The sequence below is a fragment of the Nannobrachium achirus genome (genome assembly GCF_963921795.1).
Source record: "Nannobrachium achirus genome assembly, chromosome: 20".
Lineage (NCBI taxonomy): Eukaryota > Metazoa > Chordata > Actinopteri > Myctophiformes > Myctophidae > Nannobrachium > Nannobrachium achirus.
This window is the reverse complement of record NC_137827.1, coordinates 48,039,536-48,060,917: the sequence shown is the minus strand read 5'-3', so window position 1 is coordinate 48,060,917 and position 21,382 is coordinate 48,039,536. Positions and strand designations below refer to the sequence as shown.

General features: G+C 43.5%; 1 protein-coding gene across 1 annotated transcript in view; it reads left to right on the top strand.

Annotated features, from left to right (window-relative positions):
- The window catches only part of eif2ak3 (eukaryotic translation initiation factor 2-alpha kinase 3), a 67,987-nt gene that overhangs the window by 13,873 nt on the left and 32,732 nt on the right, over positions 1 to 21,382 (top strand). The window contains exon 2 of the mRNA XM_080751262.1: positions 7,693 to 7,822. Within this exon, the coding sequence (XP_080607388.1) occupies positions 7,693 to 7,822 (130 nt within the window). The remainder of the gene's footprint in view (positions 1 to 7,692; positions 7,823 to 21,382) is intronic.

Below are 21,382 nucleotides of genomic sequence, written 5' to 3'. Positions count from 1 at the left end.
TGTGTTGAATGTTCCGGAGAGTCTGAACCTGTTTTTCAGTATCCAAATACAGTGAAAGGGAGAAAAAAAAACGTCCATTCCTCTGTATTGGGAGCCCAGCAGCATGTCATGGCCAGAGAGCTATAATACAACCCGACTGGTTCTACCACCGATCAACATCCCTTTAAACCTCACATGAGCTGCGTGCACCCTTTTATCGACATCGCCCCTGAAGGGACTGAAGTGTATTTAACAGGTGCAATCAATAAGGCACCTCGGTGTTCACCTGGATTAACCTGTTCTCTCCAGCGTGGGTGGATGCCTGTGGACGTCAGTGTATTGTTTTTCTTCTTCCATGCCTTAGGGCGGTCAGAACAGTTTAGGTGAATCATCACTATTATCTCCTATAGCCATGAACGAGATAAAAGAAGGAGAAAAAAAAAAGGTCCCCAAAGCCGGATTGGTGATAATACAGCGGCCTGCCCTGCTGTAAAACAGATGGTGAAAGTAACTATGAGCGGGGAAAGGGGGATATGTGAGGGGACATGGGTACTCTCTCTCTCTCTCTCTCGCTCTCTTTAAATGGTTATTACTGCTATAAAATGAAGCCCATTTGCACGTAAAAACCTCAATCAAACTTTTTTTACGAGACCCACAAATATGTTTGGTGATGTCTGCGCAGTTCAGCCGTGCTGCGCTCTACATTTCTCCGACCTCAAATATGTTTCTCTCTCTCACACACACACAACCCATGAAACTTGTTGAATTTATTGATTGGCATATTGCTAAAAATGTAAGCAGGGCCACCGCATCCCACTGATTTCTGAATCATAAAATCCATAAAATAGGTCAAAAAAACAACTGTCGGGTAATGCACCCACCCATTGTTTTTACCAACTGTAGACACACTGGAGATGTCACATATCTGGTGCGTCAAAAGTTGTTGACGCATCTGGCAGAGCATGGCTCTATTTTTGTGCTTCGACACAGGGAACATATCACCAAAATATGATTGTACACAGTATATGGCATCCAGGCATTGATGAGTTCAGACGTACGTGTGTGTGTGTGTGTGTGTGTGTGTGTGTGTGTGTGTGTGTGTGTGTGTGTGTGTGTGTGTGTGTGTGTGTGTGTGTGTGTGTGTGTGTGTGTGTGTGTGTGTGTGTGTGTGTGTTCACTTGTTTGACCATTCTACATTCCAGGTTTGACTGTGTAAATAGTAACATAGTCCCATCTTCCTTAGGACCTGTTAAATCAGTTGGTGATGTCAGTGCTTTAAAATATATGGTAGTTGAGGAGAACAACATACTAAATTACCCTCTATGACATTAAGTCCAAGAGCTCAGACTTGCATGTCTGATTACAGGTGGAATGGAGAGAAAAGTTGTACACCAAAGTGAACAGTATAGAACAGGGTGTTGCGGTTGTGTGTACGCGCGCGTGTGTATTATGGTGTTTAGTGGTACCTCCCATGTTCCATTTGGGTCGGTGCGGTTCAACAGAATAATTTTGGTGCCGTTAGGGATTGGACAATATGAAAATGTCATGTCACAATTATTGTGACCAAATAAATTGCGGTTTACGATATTACCACGATAATATAAATATCTCCACTATCCTGTGGCGGAACATTTGCCAAAAAAATGGAAAATTGAACTCCAGTCCCCATGGCATGAGTTAGGAAAAAAGAAAAGGAAAAAAAGTCATTTTGGTGGTGAACTACTCCGTTAAAGTGTTCATGTAAATAAATCTGAAGGGGGGGGATACCACTCGGAAAAAGGAAAAAAAAGCAAAGCAAAACACTGGAAAAATTAAATACTGGAGCAAATGTCTTTCCCTCTTCTCCAACTCTCTCTGTAGTCTATTCCCCCTTCTCCACTGCATTTGTCTGCCTGGTCCTGTAGTTCCTCTCATCTCTGCTTCTGTGAAGTGTAAATTCTCCTTTTCCGTATTATCATTATTATGATGAACTTTTCATCTTTGTCCCTCGTGTATTCTGACTTTACGAGGAATAGGTTATAGTACTCAGTCTCTCTCTCTCTCACCTTTTCTCTTTCTCTTAACACACAGACACATACAGCTGTGTGTTAAAAAGTCCTGTGTTTGACTTAAGACTTAACTTAATCACATATGTTTTTTTTATCAAAGCTATTAAGTGGTGTAGACAGACTACACGAATAGAGCACGGAGACGAGACACAAGAGGGAGCCGCCATAAGAAAGACTAAAGGCCAGTAGAACTAATTTAGAACTCAATTTAGGGTTTAATTCATGTGATATTCATCATCAGTGTATACTATCTTTGTTAATTTGTATTCTAAACTGAAATGTGTGAAGAATAAAATAAAACTAATGGAAGTCACTTACAACTTCACCAATTTTCTTATTATCTTACTAATAGGCTGTCCAAAGTGTCCATACTGTCTCCGACCACCAAACTTTTTGTCGGAAAGGTCCGGTTCAACTACAAAATGACGTCACTCTCCTGCAACTTCTGAAAAGCATTACCCCGAATTTGAGTTCGGAAAACTGCGCGTCGGAATGTCGAACCTTCCCGACGAAAAGTTAGCTCGTCGGAGACAGTATGGACAGCCCTTTAATCTGAATACATTTAACCCTCATAGCAGTGTTTATATAAGATGAATTTCCCTTCCGCTTGTCTTCTCCTTTGTGTAGCAACACCCGTCAAAGAGTAGTACATCAAACTGGCTTGAGACCCCAGCCCCACCCTTCACCCTCACTTATTCTAATGCCGCATTGCTCGTCAACAGCAATAATGCCCAGCTCCTGGACACAGACAACGTCCTGGCTATTGATTTGTGTGCAGCTAGAGGCAGGGGAGTGTTGACAACGACAGGTGGAGGGGGGCCAGATCATCCATCATCATCATTCCTTCACACAATGACAGCACTTGGCTCTGCTCGACACAAAGGAGCATTTTCTTTTAACTCTTATTCAGCACGACCGGAAAAAACTAAACAACTATTTGTCCTCGGAGATGAATTGCATCCTCCTGGAGGGAGTAAAACGCCACTTTTACAACAGATTAGAATATCATCAACATTTCAAGATGGCAGTAGTATTGTAACATCCTAAGTTTTCATTTAATTGTGTAGATTTGTGCAATCTCAAGAGGTAATTTTAACAATCAGGATTTGACTGTGTAATGAAGGCAATGTTTAGAATAACAATAGATGTAATCACTTGTGACTGTAGGGAGCAGTTAGTATCAAAACCTCCGCCTCATGTCAGTCAGTCAGTGTCACACACCATATATGGACACACCAGATCTCTGATTGTTCCTTTTATGCCCATATATGGGGATCCCTCATCAATTTTAAGCTCATATCTGGGAATGCCCATATATGGACATATTGTGTCAGTTTCATGTGGTCTCAGGCCTCATCCTTAGGCCGGCTTTACACTGCCACTGAAATCTAGCCTGAATCAGATCTCACATCAAAAGTGGAATCCGATTTTTTTTTAAATAGTCTAAATCCAGACAGGTCACATGCATGTCACATGAAATCCGATTTTGAAAAACCACATCCAGAGGTGGTTTCAAATCCGATCCATATCGGATCTGAGGACATCTGACTCAGTCTGAAAGCAGCAACCACATCCACCCCACATAGAGTTATATGCAAGTCACATGCAAGTCACATCAAACTGGCCAAGCGTTACTTGCGCGACCAGAGCGCGGCTGTAAATTACATCATTACAGAGCGCGAGTATTTACTATTTGATTACAGCGCACTGAGCATATGAGAAAAACAAAAGAGAAGAGCGAAACACAAGAGTAAAGAAGAGAGAAAAAACAATATTTTAACGTGTGTTTACTATGGTCTATTATGTTGCATTTCCTAAACATAATCAACTAGCGTCGACGTGACGTAACGTCATGATGCCTACGTCGTTACCACGGTAACCAAAGCATACATGTCGCCGCAGGGCAGCTTTGGGCTGACGCTGTCTAAACACACAGATCAGATCGGTGTCACTTGCAAATGCTGTGTGAAAACTCGGGCCAAAAGATCGGATTTGACAACCAAATCGGATTTGGGCTGGATTTGACTGCAGTCTAAATCCGGCCTTAGGGCGTCTTACTAGTGAAATAAGTCTGCTATCCCAAAAGGAAAACATTATGAGCACCAGCTCATTATCATCCTCCTCATCATGTGAGTCCAAGTCAAAGCTAGGATTTATTTCTAATCCATGGCTAGCAGTGATTCTGTAGTACTTTAGTCATTCTGATTTTCAGGAGGCCAAGCATTCATCGTGACGTCACTTTGTGATCCTTAGATGTCGACTTTTCCTATCATTGTAAAAGCCAAGGGTTGGTTTGCTCACCGCCTAATAGAGAAAGTGAGCATGGTTTACACCTTCGTGAGACATGCTAGTTTTAGCTTACTGATAATGTGTTGTTGCTATAGTAATCCCACATAGTACAAAAGGAACCACAGGTTCAGAGTTCAGACATTTGATGTGCATGTGCTTGGCTGAGGAGCAACTGGGTTGATGCGGAAATCTGTTGGCTTATGACTTCCATCTAGACTCAACATTATCAGGCTGGCAAAGACGCTCGGCTGACCTCACGTAGTCGGCTGACTGCCCGGTGCGGAGAGCCATTCGTGATTGGCCCGGGGGATGGCAGAATGATGCACTCTTTATATTCAAGTCCCGCTCCTGAGAATGAGATGCACTGGACCGGCCTAAACCTGGCTTGAGGCACAGTGGAAACCCTTTGTGCCTGTGATGCGCACTTTATGTTTGTGAATAACTTGGTGCCTAATGGCACGTAAATGACCTGAAGGGTATCTGACCACCAACCTGATTACTAGGTACTGAAGGCAGGGGTTTATTTAAGTATCTACTGCCCTTTCTTAGGGCTGGTTGTTTAACAGTATTGGGCTCTGACAGTAGTCACAGTACAGTGCTCCAGCCAGCAGTCCTCAAACTTCTGACTTGCTCAATAGTTCCTCGGTTGTTGTATTGAGGGCCATCAGTACTCAATGAAGCAGGTTTTTTTTCCTGCTTAAAAAAAGTAAATATACAATTATTTATATATATTTTTTTTATGTATCCCCAGATGGGATTCAATCCCAGGCCACTGACCACGTGCGTTTCCCAGTTCCACAGGCAAACGTCTTTTTTTTTCTCTTATTAACAACGAGCGCGCCACTGAAGGGCACTAGTAGTATGCGAGCTTCTTAACCAACCAGCGGACCTGTCATCCATCTCCCGTCCAGTATGGGGATTTGTCATTGAACAGGTGTGCTGCCTGCTGCCGGCAGGCGAAGGTCGTCCTGCATGACGAACTAAGGAGGACAAGGGAGGGGTCGGCAACATCTGTGCCAACGCCTCACAGAAACAAAATGCCTCTCCCTCAGGACGAAGGACAAGAGGAAAAAAGGAATCCCTTCTAAAGCCCATTTAGGCCGAGAATTATTGAACGCTTTAACCAGTGACAAAAATAGCAGATATACAAGCTCACAGCGCGGCACCGAGTGCCGCGCTGCGAGCTTGTAGATCTGCTATTTTTGAAAAAAAAAGTCGTGAAAATGTGTGCAAATCTTTGAATATATGCTTTTTCAAAGCGCACGTTTGTAACTCTAATTTTGCTTCTGGGTGGTCCCTGGAACTAAATATTTTGAGATGGGGGTCCGTGGCCAAATAAATATCATTTTGGGGGTCCCTCACATGAAAAAGTTTGAGAACCACTGACATAGTAGTCTCTCAAGAACAGACCAACTGAGCTCCAGTTAAGTGAAAAGGACCTTTTCTTTGACGATGGCTATAGCCAGATTGCTGACACAGAAACATAGGTTTTTCAACAAAAACCTTAGAAGGACTCAAAAGACACTTATAGAATCGGGTCAAAATTCTAATTTTCACGATTTTTCAAAAATAGCAGATCTACAAGCTCGCAGCGCGGCACTCGGTGCCGCGCTGTGAGCTTGTATATCTGCTATTTTTCAATAGTTAAAGCATAAAATAATGATATACTATGTGTGGCCGTTCTGAATGGGCTAACCCTCTACTTAGCCCCGGTTCCCCCATTTATTGTCCTATTTCTTATCTGTGCGCCTCTGTCTAGTGTCGTACATGGCCACTTCAAGATTACAGGGATGGTATCTCTGCACTCTGGTGACCTGTAGTCTTTTATCTCTTGTAGTTTTCTCTTGCTCTCTAGGATTGAATCATATTTCTCTGGTGGTGCTTTCAGTTATCAGCTAACCTAAATGCTGGAGGTCTAAATAAAGAATCGTGTCTGAACTCAAGTGGTGGAGGTTAAACCGTGGCCAGCGTCTAGGGGAGGTGGGAGGTGGAGGTGGTGTAAAAGTCTGGGTTTCCGAGGCAGTGGTCACTGTTTCTACTATGTCTTTGATTACACAGCTGAAAATGGGTCATCATAATATTGCTACTACTGTATGTCCAGAGACACAACTCAAGTTTAATTAGATTAATTTACATTTATATTTTTTCTCATGTTGAAAAAGTGAATGAATACAACAACAACAACAATTATAATTGTGTGTTTCAAAAGGTGTTTTCAGTTCACTTTCAAGGTCTGAATTAATTTCAGTTCCTTTCAAAGCAATTCAAGCCAATCAAGGGCAAATCAGTTCAAATCTCTACTGTTCTACTTGAGGTATTTAGGTCGCAGAAAGGCTTTACAATGAAAACGCATAGCCTACCATTAAAGCACCAAGCCATACATCATACAGACAAATGACCTTGATATGGCCTTGTACTTTTCTTTTTTTCATATATGTGTCAGAAAACCTGATAATGGGGAGTATGCTAATGTATTCCTTCCATAGGTCCCTAGTGATGAGCAGAAATATACCGTACCTGGATGGGCGTGGCCTATAGTATATCGTTGATGTTGGGTTAGAAACCTGGTATCGGCATAATTCAACTTTTTGTGTTTTTTTCATAAATGAATGCCCTATTTCACCATACAAGAGTGTCACTCAACATTTTCTAGATCTGCTATTTTCAATATTTAATTTATTTTAAAATAATAATACAAAAAAAAGAATGCTTTTTGGACATACAAGGTTTCCATCCGACACGACAGCAACGATATATATATATATATTGCTGTGGTTGGCACATTTTCTTTCTGTTGGGTATTTCTCCCAAACTCTGCATTACCCCATTTAGGCCTAGGATTATTGACTGCTTTAACTATTGAAAAATAGCAGATATACAAGCTCACAGCGCGGCACCGAGTGCCGCGCTGCGAGCTTGTAGATCTGCTATTTTTGAAAAATCATGATTTTTCTTTGAATATATCTATTTAAAAGCGAACATTTGTTATCAAATATTTGCTTCTGCGGGGTGCCTGGAACAACATTATTTTGAGATGGGGGTCCGTGGCTAAATACCTGTAATTATGGGGGTCCTTGACATGAAAAAGTTTGAGAACCACTGATTTAGAGGAAGGATTTAGAAGTCGGGTCAAAGATAATTCAAAGACCTGCACACATTTTCACGATTTTTCAAAAATAGCAGATCTACATGCTCGCAGCGCGGCACTCGGTGCCGCGCTGTGAGCTTGTATATCTGCTATTTTTCTAAAGTTAAAGCATACAATAATGGTTAAAGTGGTTCAAATCTAACGCGACTCGGGGCGCGTTCCAGGTATTTGAGAGTTAAGACAGACTGTTATTAAGTGTCTCTGTGTGTGTGTGCTGTGTTTCCACAGGCCTCTGGTGATCATCAGCACACTGGACGGCCGTATCGCTGCCCTGGACCCCCACAACCAGGGCAGGAAGCAGTGGGACCTGGATGTGGGCTCAGGGTGCCTGGTGTCCTCCAGCCTCAGCAAGCCTGAGGTAGGGTCATGTACCCTGTGTGTGTGTGTGTGTGTGTGTGTGTGTGCGCGTGTGCGTGTGCGTGTGTGGTCAGCATGGCCACAACCGGCCAGCTTGGCCACGTGTATCTATTATTCTGCATCTAGGTCCTTGACATGACATTGTTTGAGAACACCCAGAAAACTGTTAAGATTTAGAACAGGGGTCTGCCAATGTTTTCAGGCCAAGGACCCCTTAGCTGACAGAGAGATGAAGCAGGGACCCACTAAAATTCTGTTGCAGATTAAAAATGTTCATAGATTTCTTAGACAGCTTAGACTTGTTTGACAGCATGTTGGAGTAATGTGTATTGTTGGAGTAATGTGTATTTTCAGACATTTAACCACTTGAACCGTCAAATACTTAGTCTGCTCTTCTTTTCCCTCTACAGACCTCTTTGCCAACAATAGCCGATCTACAAGCTCCTCGCAGCACGAGGCGTTGTAAGCTTGTAGATCTGCTATTTTTGGCTAATGTTCCACTCAGAATAGTGGTGCTAGGGTTCAAATGGTTAATGTAAAAAAAAAACATGATCCTATCACACAAAGATTTGGTGCCCCCCCCCCTGTAGTAACCCTGAGGACCCCCTAAGGGTCCCGGACCCGCTGTTGAGGACCCCTGATTTAGAAGAAATTTGTAGAATGAGCATATATCAGTGGTTCTCAAACCTTTGTCGTGTGAACGACCCCCAAAATGAAATGTATTCGGCCGCAGACCCCCATCTCATAATATTTTGTTCCAGGGACCCCTGGCCTGAAGCAATGATTTGAGTTAAAAATGTTGACTCTGAATTTGGGTCTTGCCAAATGCTAGATGCAGAATAGATACACGTATTACACGCAGCTTGGCCACAACCGGACAGCTCGAAATCACCAATCACTGCATTGCGATTTCTGCTTCTCACTTGATAAACTACATGCCGAGTAACTTCATATTGATAGCTAAAGATTAGACACGGGGAGGTCACACTGTTATTAGAGTACGTCCTGTTCTTGATGTATTTCTCTTGTGTATCTGCATCCGCATCGATCAAAATCATTCAATATGCTTTGACACGTGCTAATGCTAAGCAAACGAAAGTGTTTCATCATCAGAGCTGAGAATATCCTCCGTCATGCACTGAGATTAATTCACCTTTTTATTTGCAGAGCTGAATATCTGGTACCACTTAAACCCTCGAAAATTGGTAAAACGGACCTGAAAATAATCTACTTGATACAGTCTTTTTTTTCACTCTACCAAATCTCTTAAGCCAAAAAATAGCCGATCGATAGTGCCCAGATCAGCTATTTTTTGACAAATGTTCCGCACCAGGATAATGGATGTTGGAGATATTTTGATTATCGTGATAATAACGTAAATCGTAATTTCTTAGGTCACAATAATCGTGACATGACATTTTCATATCGTCCCATCTCTACCAAGAATTGCTTACAGCGCTGGTGTGCATCCTCTGATGACCTCCTTGGCTGTGAGTGCTCAGCTACAGCCCATACTTAAGCAGTATCGCTCTGCGCCGCGTTTTGAGCTTGCAGATGGGCTGCTTTTGATACTTTTTTGTGACACTGTAGTAGGCCTATGATCAAGTAGGGCGTTAATTTACAAAAAAAAGAAACACACAAAAAGTTAGAATATTAAGATAAGAGGTTTCTGCGGAAATAAGCTGCATTCCAACATTATTTTTAATTTTTTTGAATAATGCAAAACGTATTTTGCTACATCAACCTGATTTAGCAAAATAAAGATATGAGGATCAGAGCTGTAGTCTTTTCATTTGCATTTGGAGTGCCGCAGTCTCCACTCGTCTGGTGTTTCTTTTTAATGCTAAATAAATAACAAACGTCTGTTTCCTGTATTTGTACATCAAAGTGGTCCCTGTCTGCATCTGTTTGGAAACAAGCACACTGTCCCTCCTGGCATCGCCACATTCACATATTCAATACGATAAATAAGACTCGTAGCAGTATGAATGGACAGCCTAGTACCGTGATTGGACATGCTTGTTTTGGACACACTTGCACATATGCGTAGCCATGCACGCACGCACGCACGCAAGAAAACCACACTCAAAACATCTTACATTCAACAGCAGCCCCCAGCCCCCACATAGAGCCTACATCTTACTGGTGCTTCTATCGCCTCGAGGATAAATCCTTTTTTCTTTTTTGTTGTTGTTGTTTGTCTCTTGTAGTTCTTACGCACACACACACACACACACACACACACACACACACACACACACACAGCAAGACTCCTAGTTTGTACATACGTACCGTATATTTACACACACTGACTGAGGCTTATCACCCACACAGATAACAACAACACAGGCGTGTTTTGAGGCGCGAGCCAAGAGTAGAGCCCGCCCGGAGCGAGGCTCTCACTGGAAGCTACTGTCTGTACACACACACACAGAGTGGTTAGAGTTTCACTTTGATATGGACTGGCTCTGTGTAGTGCTGGCCTCGGGGAGGAAGCCCCCCAGTCTGTGAGGATAAAAAGGGACCAACTGGCTGGATACCGGCCTCTAGACCGCTGGTTCCCAAACGCTGGGTCGGGACTCATTTGTGGGTCACGGGTATACTAGATTTTTATGGGTCGCGAGCAAATATCCCCTTTGTTTTTTCCCTATTTCCTATATTTATTATTATATATATATGTTTTAAGATTTGTTTGGGGCTTTTTATGCCTTTATTTGATAGGACAGTAGACTGACAGGAAATGGGGGGAGAGATGGGGAGTGACGCGTGGCAAAGGTCGTCTGGACCGGGAATCGAACCGGCGACGCCGTCAGGCATCAATGCTTATGTGGCAATGCCTATGTGGTATGTGCCTGGACCAGTAGGCCAGTGGGCACCCCCTTAGTTTTTAATTATTTCAAAAGATTTAACCTATACCCACACCAAAAATCTAAATTTTTCATGAATTAAAAACTAATTCTGGTTTGTCTACTTGGTGAATTTTCAATAACAATACAAAAATATGTTTTATTTTATTTATTTATTTACCTTTTTTAAATTGCATGAATACCAAAAATCTTAAGAAATTCCATAAATTCAAAAACAAGAATAAGTGAAAATGGCCGATCTACAAGCATGCAACGCAGCGCGAAGCGACGCTTTGTGTGCTTGTAGATCTGCTATTTTCTCTAGTTTGGGTCACGGGCAAACGACTAATTTCTCTTTCGGGTCCCGAGCTAAAAAAGTTTGGGAACCACTGCTCTAGATCAGTCTGAAGTTTCTGGCTGTGTGGGTGTGTGGTGCTGGTGGAGGTTTCGGTCTCAAGGGTCTCTGAGTGTAGTTGAGCAATTAATAGTGTATAATCATGTACACCGGGCTTGGCTTCCATGATTAGCAATTATGGAATTTAGCTGACACTGAGAATCATGTAGAACACACTTTGTAGTTCATAGCCAGGGTGTTTAATATTACGAGCTACAAGCATGGTGAAAAGAATCTGTTTGTTCTACAAATCATTGAGATTAATCACTGTGATTGATATTTACGGTTAAGAAAACGGCAAGTGGTGTGGTGTTTTGCTTCCAGTTTAATACGAGGCAGCTGGTAATTATGGGCTGTGGTAGAGCTGTTACATAATTGATAAAGTGTAATCATAAAGTCCTGATCTCAGCCTCTGCCATTTATTATTGGAAAACATGGTGTTGGGGAAAAATGCAATTTCCAGTTGATTTCATTTGCAAGGTCAACGGGTTTTGGCTGTGTTGTAAAATAATTGTTTCATAAGCACAGCATGCAATAGATTATATTATTTATATAAATATTGTGGTTAATAATCATAATAATAAAACGGGGTCTAGAAATATGATTGGTAATAATTTTAGACAGTTATGCAACAGCAGAGTGTTTCATTCAGTAACACAGTAATACATTGGGAATTGATGTAGAGGAGGGCTGGAGCAGGGATGTTTTTCTTTTTTCCTTTTTATTCTCAAGATGCACAAAGTAGTTGCCAGTACTTTTAAAAATAGGCACAATAAATACAAAAGGCATGGGAATTCACAGTTTATGTGAGCCAATTTAGTTTTGCTAAATCGAAGCCTATATAGAAATTGTAATAATTTCTGTAAATAGCGATAATAATATAATTTGTTGTGCCCGTTGGGAACGCCTGCTCCGCCGGTTCTGCAATGCCTGAGTGCTTACCCAGGGTAGGTAACTGAGCACTGAGCACCAAGGCTCTTTTTCAGCAACGCCCTGCACAATCACACAGACACACACTACGCAGGGTTCCCACGGTCATGAAATTCCTGGAAATATTTTGAAATTAGACAAATATTTTTTCCAGTACTGGAAAAGTTTTGGAATTTATCAAGGGTCCTGGAAGGTCCTGGAAAATATATCTATGCATTGTCTTTGGTTATTGATTTTGTTAATACCTCTGAAATGACAAATTAAACATTGGGTAAAAATTGTCAAATTTCGAGGCAGAAATTGTGAAAATAGCCGATCTACATGCTCACAACGCCTCGCGTTGCGAGGCGTTGTGAGCATGTAGATCTGCTATTTTCACAATACAAACATATTATACAAAATTCCTCAACTCTTAGTGCTATCAGGATGCCGGGTCCCCAGTTAAAACATGATTATTGTGGGGGTCATGGCCTGGTTGAGAACCACTGGCATACACTACCTGTCTTTGGGCATTGCGCAAAGGAGTAGTCCTGGAAATTGGGTTAAATATTCTGGAAAAGTTTTGGAAATTAATTGGTAAAAATGTGTGGGAACCCTGCCTGCACAATCACACAGACACACACACTACGTTAAAACCTGGGAACTGCCCAGTAAAACCGTATGCTGTCGGACACTGAGCAGCTCCACTGGAGCAGTCGGGGGTTCGGTGCCTTGCCCAGGGGCACTTAACAGGTGTCGAGGGAGAGTGCAGAGGGAGAGGTGAGTGAGCGGTGGCCCTTTCCAGACTAATATATCGTCACTGTCCGGCAGAAACCTCGTATCTCGTAAGTTTCAAATTTGCCTCGCCATATAAGGCTGTGGCACAGAACTAGTGAAAATAGCAGATCTACAGTTACACAACGCATTGCGGTGCGAGCCGTTGTGTGCTTGTAGATCGGCTATTTCCACTATTTTAAATCATTTTAAAAGGATAAATACAAAACAAACGGTTTTGGACATGCAAGGTTTCCACCCGACAGCAACGTTATGCTGTTGGACACTGCGGAGCTCCACTGGAGCAGTTGGGGGGATCGGTGCCTTGCCCAAGGGCACTTAACCCATTTAGGCCTAGGATTATTGACCGCTTTAACTATTGAAAAATAGCAGATATACAAGCTCACAGCGCGGCACCGAGTGCCGCGCTGTGAGCTTGTAGATCTGCTATTTTTGAAAAATCATGATATTTCTTTTCAAGTCTTTGAATATATCTATTTAAAAGCGAACATTTGTAACTCAAATATTTGCTTCTGGGTGGTCCCTGGAACAACATATTTTGAGATGGGGGTCCGCGGCCAAATACCTGTAATTTTGGGGGTCCTTGACATGAAAAAGTTTGAGAACAACATGATTTAGAAGAAGGATTTAGAAGTCGGGTCAAAGATCGGGTCAAAGATATTCAAAGACTTGCACACATTTTCACGTTTTTTCAAAAATAGCAGATCTACAAGCTCGCAGCGCGGCACTCGGTGCCGCGCTGTGAGCTTGTATATCTGCTATTTTTCAGTAGTTAAAGCATAAAATAATGGTTAAAGTGGTTCAAATCTAACTCGACTCGGGCGCGTTCCAGGTATTTGAGAGTTAAGAGGTGTTGAGGGAGCAGTGAGTGAGTGGTGGTGGTGGTCATTCCCTTCCCTTTCCAGACTAATATATCGTCTCCTATATACACGCGTATCACCAAACCTTATTGCCGTATTTTCACAAGGAGAGAAAATAAACACACACCGACATTCCCTACTCTTAAGCCTCGATCAGAGTCTGCGGTGAAGAGCTATCCACCGCAAATTTTAGGTGGAAAACTTTCCACCTCAAGTCAGAAAATAAGTGAAGGCCATCATAGTCACTCACGGCGAAGTCCTACTCACCGTGACTGACTGGTCCAGGTCGACCGATCAGTGAACGGGGTGAAGAGCCTATCTGTCTGAAAGTAAAAACGGAGAGATGTGTCGTAACGTTGTAGTTTCATGACTCGAAAAGACTACACCGCCACCGCGGAGCCGACTCTGATCGAGGCTTTATGAAGACGTTCCAGTGTCTTGCGTTGATGCCGTGACCTCCCCGTCTTCCGTTCTACCTGTCTTTTAATTGCATTACCCCGGTGTTCCCAGGTTTAAATGAGTCCCTAATTAAATTGTTAGAATTAAAAAGCAGCAGCTCTCCTAAGTCCCCAGGACCACACAGTGTAGAACCACTTAACTGCCTTAACCAGTAAATGACTACTCTTATATTCATCCCTCTGAGGACATGTTTTGGGTCTAAAAATAATTAACATGCACGCACGCACGCACACACACACACACACACACACGCACACACACACACACACACACACACATGTTACACACATGTTACACACACACGCACACACACACGCACACACACAGTCCTTTATAGGCTAGCCATCTGCCAGCAAAGTGACGGAGTAATGACACGAGACTGCTGACTAGGTAGTTGGTGGGGATGCTGCCATGCAGACTAGTGAGTGTGCGTGTGTGTGTGTGTGTGTGTGTTTGTACGCACGTGCATGTGTGTGCACATCTTGGAGCAACGCTGCATCTTACTCTCTTGGCATGTGCGTGTGTGTGCGTGCGTCTGTTTTCACTTGTTGGATGTGATTTAGCTGATGGAGCGTAAGGGTCTGAGATACCTGTCGTTCATGAGGCGATGATCGGCGGTGATCAGCTCTGACACACTGTTATGATGCGGTGTGTGTGTTGATATGAATGCATGTATAAAACATTATGTTTGGGTTTGTATTTTTATAGCGTGCTTGTGTTTGTGTGTGTGGGTGTGTGTGCATGCTTATATGCAATGCACAGTCTGTCTGTATGCACATGCACACACACATCTGAAAAGTGAAAACCATGGAATTTCACCAGAAACCTCCCACAGACCCACACCCAAAATGACTTTTTTTTCTCCTAACGATTACTCACCCCGCGGAGACTTGTATTCATGGATATTGTTTTGTTTTCGCCGCATTCCTGAGCCAATAATTTGAGGAGGCTTATTTGCGTCTCCATAGGGAACAAAGCAGGCTCTTTGTGTCTCCATAGGGAACCACTGCTGGTCGTCAAATTATTGGCTTAGGAATGCAACAAAAACAAAAACTAAATCATGAATTCAAGTCTCCATGGGGTTAGTAATCAATAGGAAAAAGTTATTTTTTGGGGGTGAACTATCTCACTTCTGACACCAAAGTGAGTGGTCGATGTACACAGTTGCAAAGTGTACACACGGAAAAGTACAGGATAAGCAGAAATGTGTGCGTGCTGTGTGTGTGTGTGTGTGTGTGTGTGTGTGTGTGTGTGTGTGTGTGTGCGTGTGTGCGTGTGCGCGCGCGCACGTGTACCATGTGTACTGTGTGTGTGTGCGTACTGTGTGCCAACCATGTCCTCTCACCCCCCCTGTAACCTGGGATGCCTGGCTGCAGTGAGTGAGAAGGAGGCCCTCCTATTGGCTCTCAGCGCCCAGCACCCGGAGCGCTTAGCAACCAGACTGTTTTGATTGGCGCTCGCCGGGTCCCTCTGCCACCAGTCTGCTCGGTGATTAGAGAGGGGGGGCTGCCGACGCACCATTGGCTGGCCTCACGGAGGGAAAACCAGCCTCTCACCTATTGGAGCGCAAGCTTGAGCGTGTGTGTGTGTGCGTGTGTGTGTGTTTGTGTGTGTGTGTGTGTGTGTGGAGAGAGACTGAATGAGGAGAGGTGCAAAGGGGGCCGGGGGGTGGGGGTTGGGGAGGGGGTTGAACGGGCCAAACAGGAGCGAGAGTGACAGAGGGACAGAGAGAAGAGGAGAGATACGAGAATAGAAGAAGTTAGTGAGAGAGTGAAAGAAAAAGAAAGTTGAGTGAGGAAAGTGAGACAGAGACGGGAAGATGGAGATATGAACAGAGACAAACCAAAAGGAGAGAGACAGAGAGATGCATTTATAGAGAGAGAGTGTGGACGACATCTTTCAAGACATCAAGATTTGTTTTTGGGCTTTTTATGCCTTTATTGATAGGACCGTAGACTGACAGGAAATGGGGGGAGAGATGGGGAGTGACATGCGGCAAAGGTCGTCCGGATCGGGAAACGAACCGGCGACAACGTCAGGCATCCATGCCTATGTAGCAATGCCTAAGTGATATGCGCCTGGACCAGTAGGCCAGCGGGCGCCCCGTGTGGAAAGTTTTTAAGTCAGAGAGACAGACATACACAGACTGACAGAGGCAGGCAGACACACGGAGAGAGAAAGACAGTTTGACAGAGAGAGAGAGAGACGGACAATACAGACAGAGAGAGACAAGACGGAAGCACGACAGACAGACAAGCATGCATAGTGAAAGACAGACACAGAGAGAGAGACAGTTAGAAAGACGGACTGAGGAAGACTGTTAGACGGACGGATGGAGAGAGGCAGTCGGAGAGAAATTGGCAACAGAGCAGCAAACGGCGTTGTCTGCAGAACTGACAGAAGCTGTCACTTCAGAAAGCCATGAGTCGTTAGGGGAAGAGGATGAAGAGGATGAAGAGGATGGGGGGGGGGGCATGGTGGTGCCAATGTGGAATGAGTCATGCTGCTGGGGTGGGGAGGGGGGGTTATGGTGATTAGGGTGGTGAGGTAATGCTTTAGTCCAAGAAGGATGATGTCATCCATGACAGAGTCCCCACCCCCCCACCCCCAGCATACATAAACATAAACATGCATGGGTGCACACACAGGCACGTGCACACATAAACATCAAATGGGGCTTGAGCCCCTGCCCTTTTACCCGTCTGTAAAAAGTGCTCTCTCCAGACCACGAATAAGTACCGAAAATAGCCGACCTCCAAGCTCACAACTCGTTGCAGCGAGCCGTGCTGCGACTCGTTGTGAGCTTGGAGGTCTGCTATTTTCAATATTTTCACCCTTTTTTAGAAATTTCAGCCCCTGCCTCTCTAACATTCTCTGCACGTCCATGTGGGTGCACATACATTGACCTGTATGAAGAGATGCCAAAACACGCACACACACACACACACACACACACACACACACACACACACACACACACACACACACACACACACACACACACACACACACACCCATACGTGCACAGCTATCTACCTCTGCTGGCATGCAGTGTGAATGAACAAATGCAGGGGGTGTTGATTGATGTCTTTGGGATGACTTCAGGTCGATGTCATTGCAGTGACTAATATCACAAGTAATAACTCTTCTGGCCGACACGGCTGAAGACATTAAAATAGACCTGCATGACTGTATTAATGACCGTGTAAGTCAAGTACTTTTTTATTTTTTGCTGTTCTGCTTTTGTTTTGATAATTCTTTGGTTCTTTTTTAAACACGTTTTTATTTTTTTATTTTTTTACACAGTTTTATATATTCACAACGTTTCTCACCAATTATACACACACACACACACACACACACACACACACACACACACACACACCACATCTTCACCAGGAGAGTAGAGCGCATTCTGTTCTGTTCCTGTCAGCATCGTTACCTGTGTGGGTGAGCTCTGTAAACTAATTGCCCCAACGTTAGGCTATGTGCGTGCGTGCGTGCGTGCGTGCGTGCGTGCGTGCGTGCGTGCGTGTGTGTGTCCATGTTTGACAACTCCGCCATAACTTGCTTTTGTCAGTGCAGTTTTGAGTTTGAAAGTAATACAAAATATCCCCTCCAAGTGCTCTGGATACTTAGATATCACAGTTGAAGATCCTCCAGCAGCAAACGTTTCTTGTTAGAATATTCATTTTCTTGATATTAATGTTGCTAATTATCGTCCAAAAGAAGGCTAGATTGCATTTTGAATTCAAAGCTATCTGCTGACGGCTGGTCCTAGTCAATGGCTGCGTAGCAAGCGTTGCTAAGCTGGCATATTGGACGATCACACTTTGGGGCAGGGCTTCTATTGAGTTTGTATTGAGCGCCTGGCCATGCTGGATGCACAGAGGAGGTATTGAACCCCAGTCTCCAAACAGTCCTGGGCAGGATTTGATCTTTTTAAAAAGAAGAAAAGTAGGTGTCTCGCTATTCTGTCCATCATCATCTCTGTCTTTCTGTTTCTATCTCACTGTCCCTACAGCAGGGGTCTTCAACGTTTTCAGGCCAAGGACCCCTTAGTTGAGAGAGAGATGAAGCAGGGACCCCCCACAACCTGATTCCATATAGTTTCATTGTTTGACAGCACGATCATCAGTATATTTTGGATTCATGTTAATGAGGCTTTTCAGATATTTAACCACTTGAACCGTCAATACTTAATCAACTTGACTTTTCACTGTACTTCTGCTCTTTTCCCCCTCCAAAGCTCTGTGACAAAAATAGCCGATCTACAAGCTCACAACGCCTCGCGCTGCATTGTGAGCTTGTAGATCTGCTATTTTTGGCTAAAGTTCTCAGAATATGGACGCTAGAGTTGAAGTGGTTAATATGAAAAAAGGGGGAAAAAAACAAGTTTCTATCACACAAAGATTTGAAGGACCCCCTGTAGTAACTCTGAGGACCCCCTGTTGAAGACCCCTGCCCTACAGTATGTATGTCTCTATTCCCCCCCCCCCCCCCCCCCCCCGCATCGCATCTCGCCCTGAGGTGTGCAGCATTAGCCTTGTAATACAACAGAGGCGTGTTTGCAGCTGGTGAGATGTGATGCTGTTTGACGGAATCACTGGAGCGTCTTAATAACCCAGGGGTTCACTGGAGAAAAAAGGGGATGCCCCCCCCCCCCCACCCTGTGTACCCCCTCTCAGCTGACAAGACCCCCAACCCCCTTCTTCCAAGTCCTTACGCTAGTGGATGCTGACAGTTCCTCTGGGTGGAGGGCAATGACGAGATTAATATAGCTCATTAAGCATCAAAGGCCCGTGTGTAGCACACTGAATCCTCCGAGAACGTGCCCATGACTTATGTATTTCTTTTGTTGTGTGTAATAGCGGTAAGACAACGAACGCTAGGTTTAGGTACTGTATTCGCTGCTGGCAACAAAGAATTAGGTATGAAGACATCAAATGATGCTGCTTTGTTATTGTCTAACCAGGCTGGTTAAGAATGCTCTCTGAATTAAGACGTTTAAATGTTTACATTTGATGTTTATGGTGACATGGTCATCATGACAAGTATGTACTGTAGTATGTACAGGCTAATTGTTGCCAGACTTTGTCTGTTCAAAATGTTTGAATCTGACCTGCATTTGTACTCTCTGAGAGTTAAATTTACACAAATGATTTTACTGTGTACAGTTTTTCTTTTCTGTACATTCTGTTTATTCTAACCAGCAAACAAAACAACATGACACAACATCCCCAAAAATGCAGTAATCTCTGTGATACGCCTCCCTTTTATTTTATTTTCAAAATATAATCTCTACAGTCCTTGTTAGATTAGTACCAACAGATTCTCCCAGCTGGTAGAGGTGACCTGTCTGACACACAAAAGTCCACTTATTGTGACTGGCACATCATTTATCTATCTATGGGTTTGCCGCTCTGACATCACGCTCTGACATCACTGTGATGTCAGGGGAAACAGAATACCTTTTATGCCCATATATGGAGATCCCTGATGTCATCAATATTAAGCCCATATCTAACAGGACTTCATATGGGAATGCCCATATATGGAGGAAGACAGCCCATATCTGTGTGGCTGGTTCTACAGCAGGGATCTCCATATATGGGCATAAAAGGATTGTATGTATGATGTCAGATGTCATAGACGTCATACACTTTCAAATAACGAATAATAACTGTGTAAGCATGTTTTGGGTCTCACAGTATATCTCCATATATACGGGTACCAGGGGTATCCATATATGGGTAACTGGTCCGATAGACATCCCTGGTCAGACGGCCCAGACATGGTGCGACCTCGCCCTTTAGGGTGTCGCCCTTAGGCGTCTTACTAGTGTAAACCTCAGCCTAACACTGATACACCTTCCGTTCCAATTTGCTGGCACATTCGTCTGGGATGGATGGATCATGGATGCACAACAGCTAGGTCAAAGATTCATCTACCTTGAGTTTATGCTTGTTCTGTTGACTTAACGCACGGGTATGGAGGAGCTGTACGGTACTGTCGAGACTCGAGACACTATACTTAGCTTTTTATGTCCACGACTGCAGCACATGCTGATATGAATGGGGATAGCATGGCTTGTGATGATGTTGATAAAGACCAAGAATTCTGTACCGTTGCGGTCGCTTGGCGATGCACGGAGCCTCCACACCTGCTCCTTCAGAACCATCCAGTGCCGGAGTCTCCAAAAGTACCATACAGCCCTGCCATGCCCTACAGAGGTTACCGAATTAAGCATGAATGAATCAGCCTCTAGCCCACCAACCAACCTCCCATCTCCCAGCGCACACATCCACATTCAGACAGCCTCCGTGGTCCTCGCATAACTACAAACTGAAACTATTAACCCTCAAATACCTTAAACGCGCCCGAGTTGCGTTAGATTTTAACCACTTTAACCATTATTTTATGCTTTAACTATTGAAAAATAGCAGATATACGAGCTCACAGCGCGGCACCGAGTGCCGCGCTGCGAGCTTGTAGATCTGCTATTTTTGAAAAATCTTGAAAATGTGGTGGTTCTCAAACTTTTTTAAAGGAGTAGTTCACCCCCAAAATTCCTTTTTTTCTAATGATTACTCAGGCCATGGAGGGTAGAGTTCAATAATATTTTTTGGTTTTTGTCACATTCCTAAGACAAAAATGTGATAACAATAAATTTACCCCCATTGATTCCGGATGGTGACCCGTTTCGAAACGGGTCACCATCCGGAATCAATGGGGGTAAATTTACTCGAATCAAAATTTTGTCTTAGGAATGTGACAAAAACCAAAAATTATTATTGAACTCTACTCTCCATGGCCTGAGTAATCAATAGAAAAAAAGTCATTTTGGGGGTGAACTACTCCTTTAAGTCAAGGACCCTCAAATTTACATTTATTTGGCCGCAGACCCCCATCTCAAAATATGTTGTTCCAGGGACCCCCCAGAAGCAGAGATTTGAGTTTCAAAAGTTTGTTTTGAAAAATTGACAGATTTGCACACATTTTCACGTTTTTTCAAAAATAGCAGAGTGCCGCGCTGTGAGCTTGTATATCTGCTAGTTTTCAACAGTTAAAGCATTCAATAATTCTAGACCTAAATGGGTTAAAGAAACCGGTCCAAATAATGTCCCAAACTACTGTATATCCTCACGCAAAACACAAAAGCTGTCTCGCCGTCTCACATTTCTGCGCTGTGATGATGTTTCGTTTAGAGCTCATTAGCTGCAGTTTCAACAGCACGCTTGGTTAATAATTCACATGAACTTGGTTCAGTGCAACACAGGAGTCCTTTTTTTCTTAAA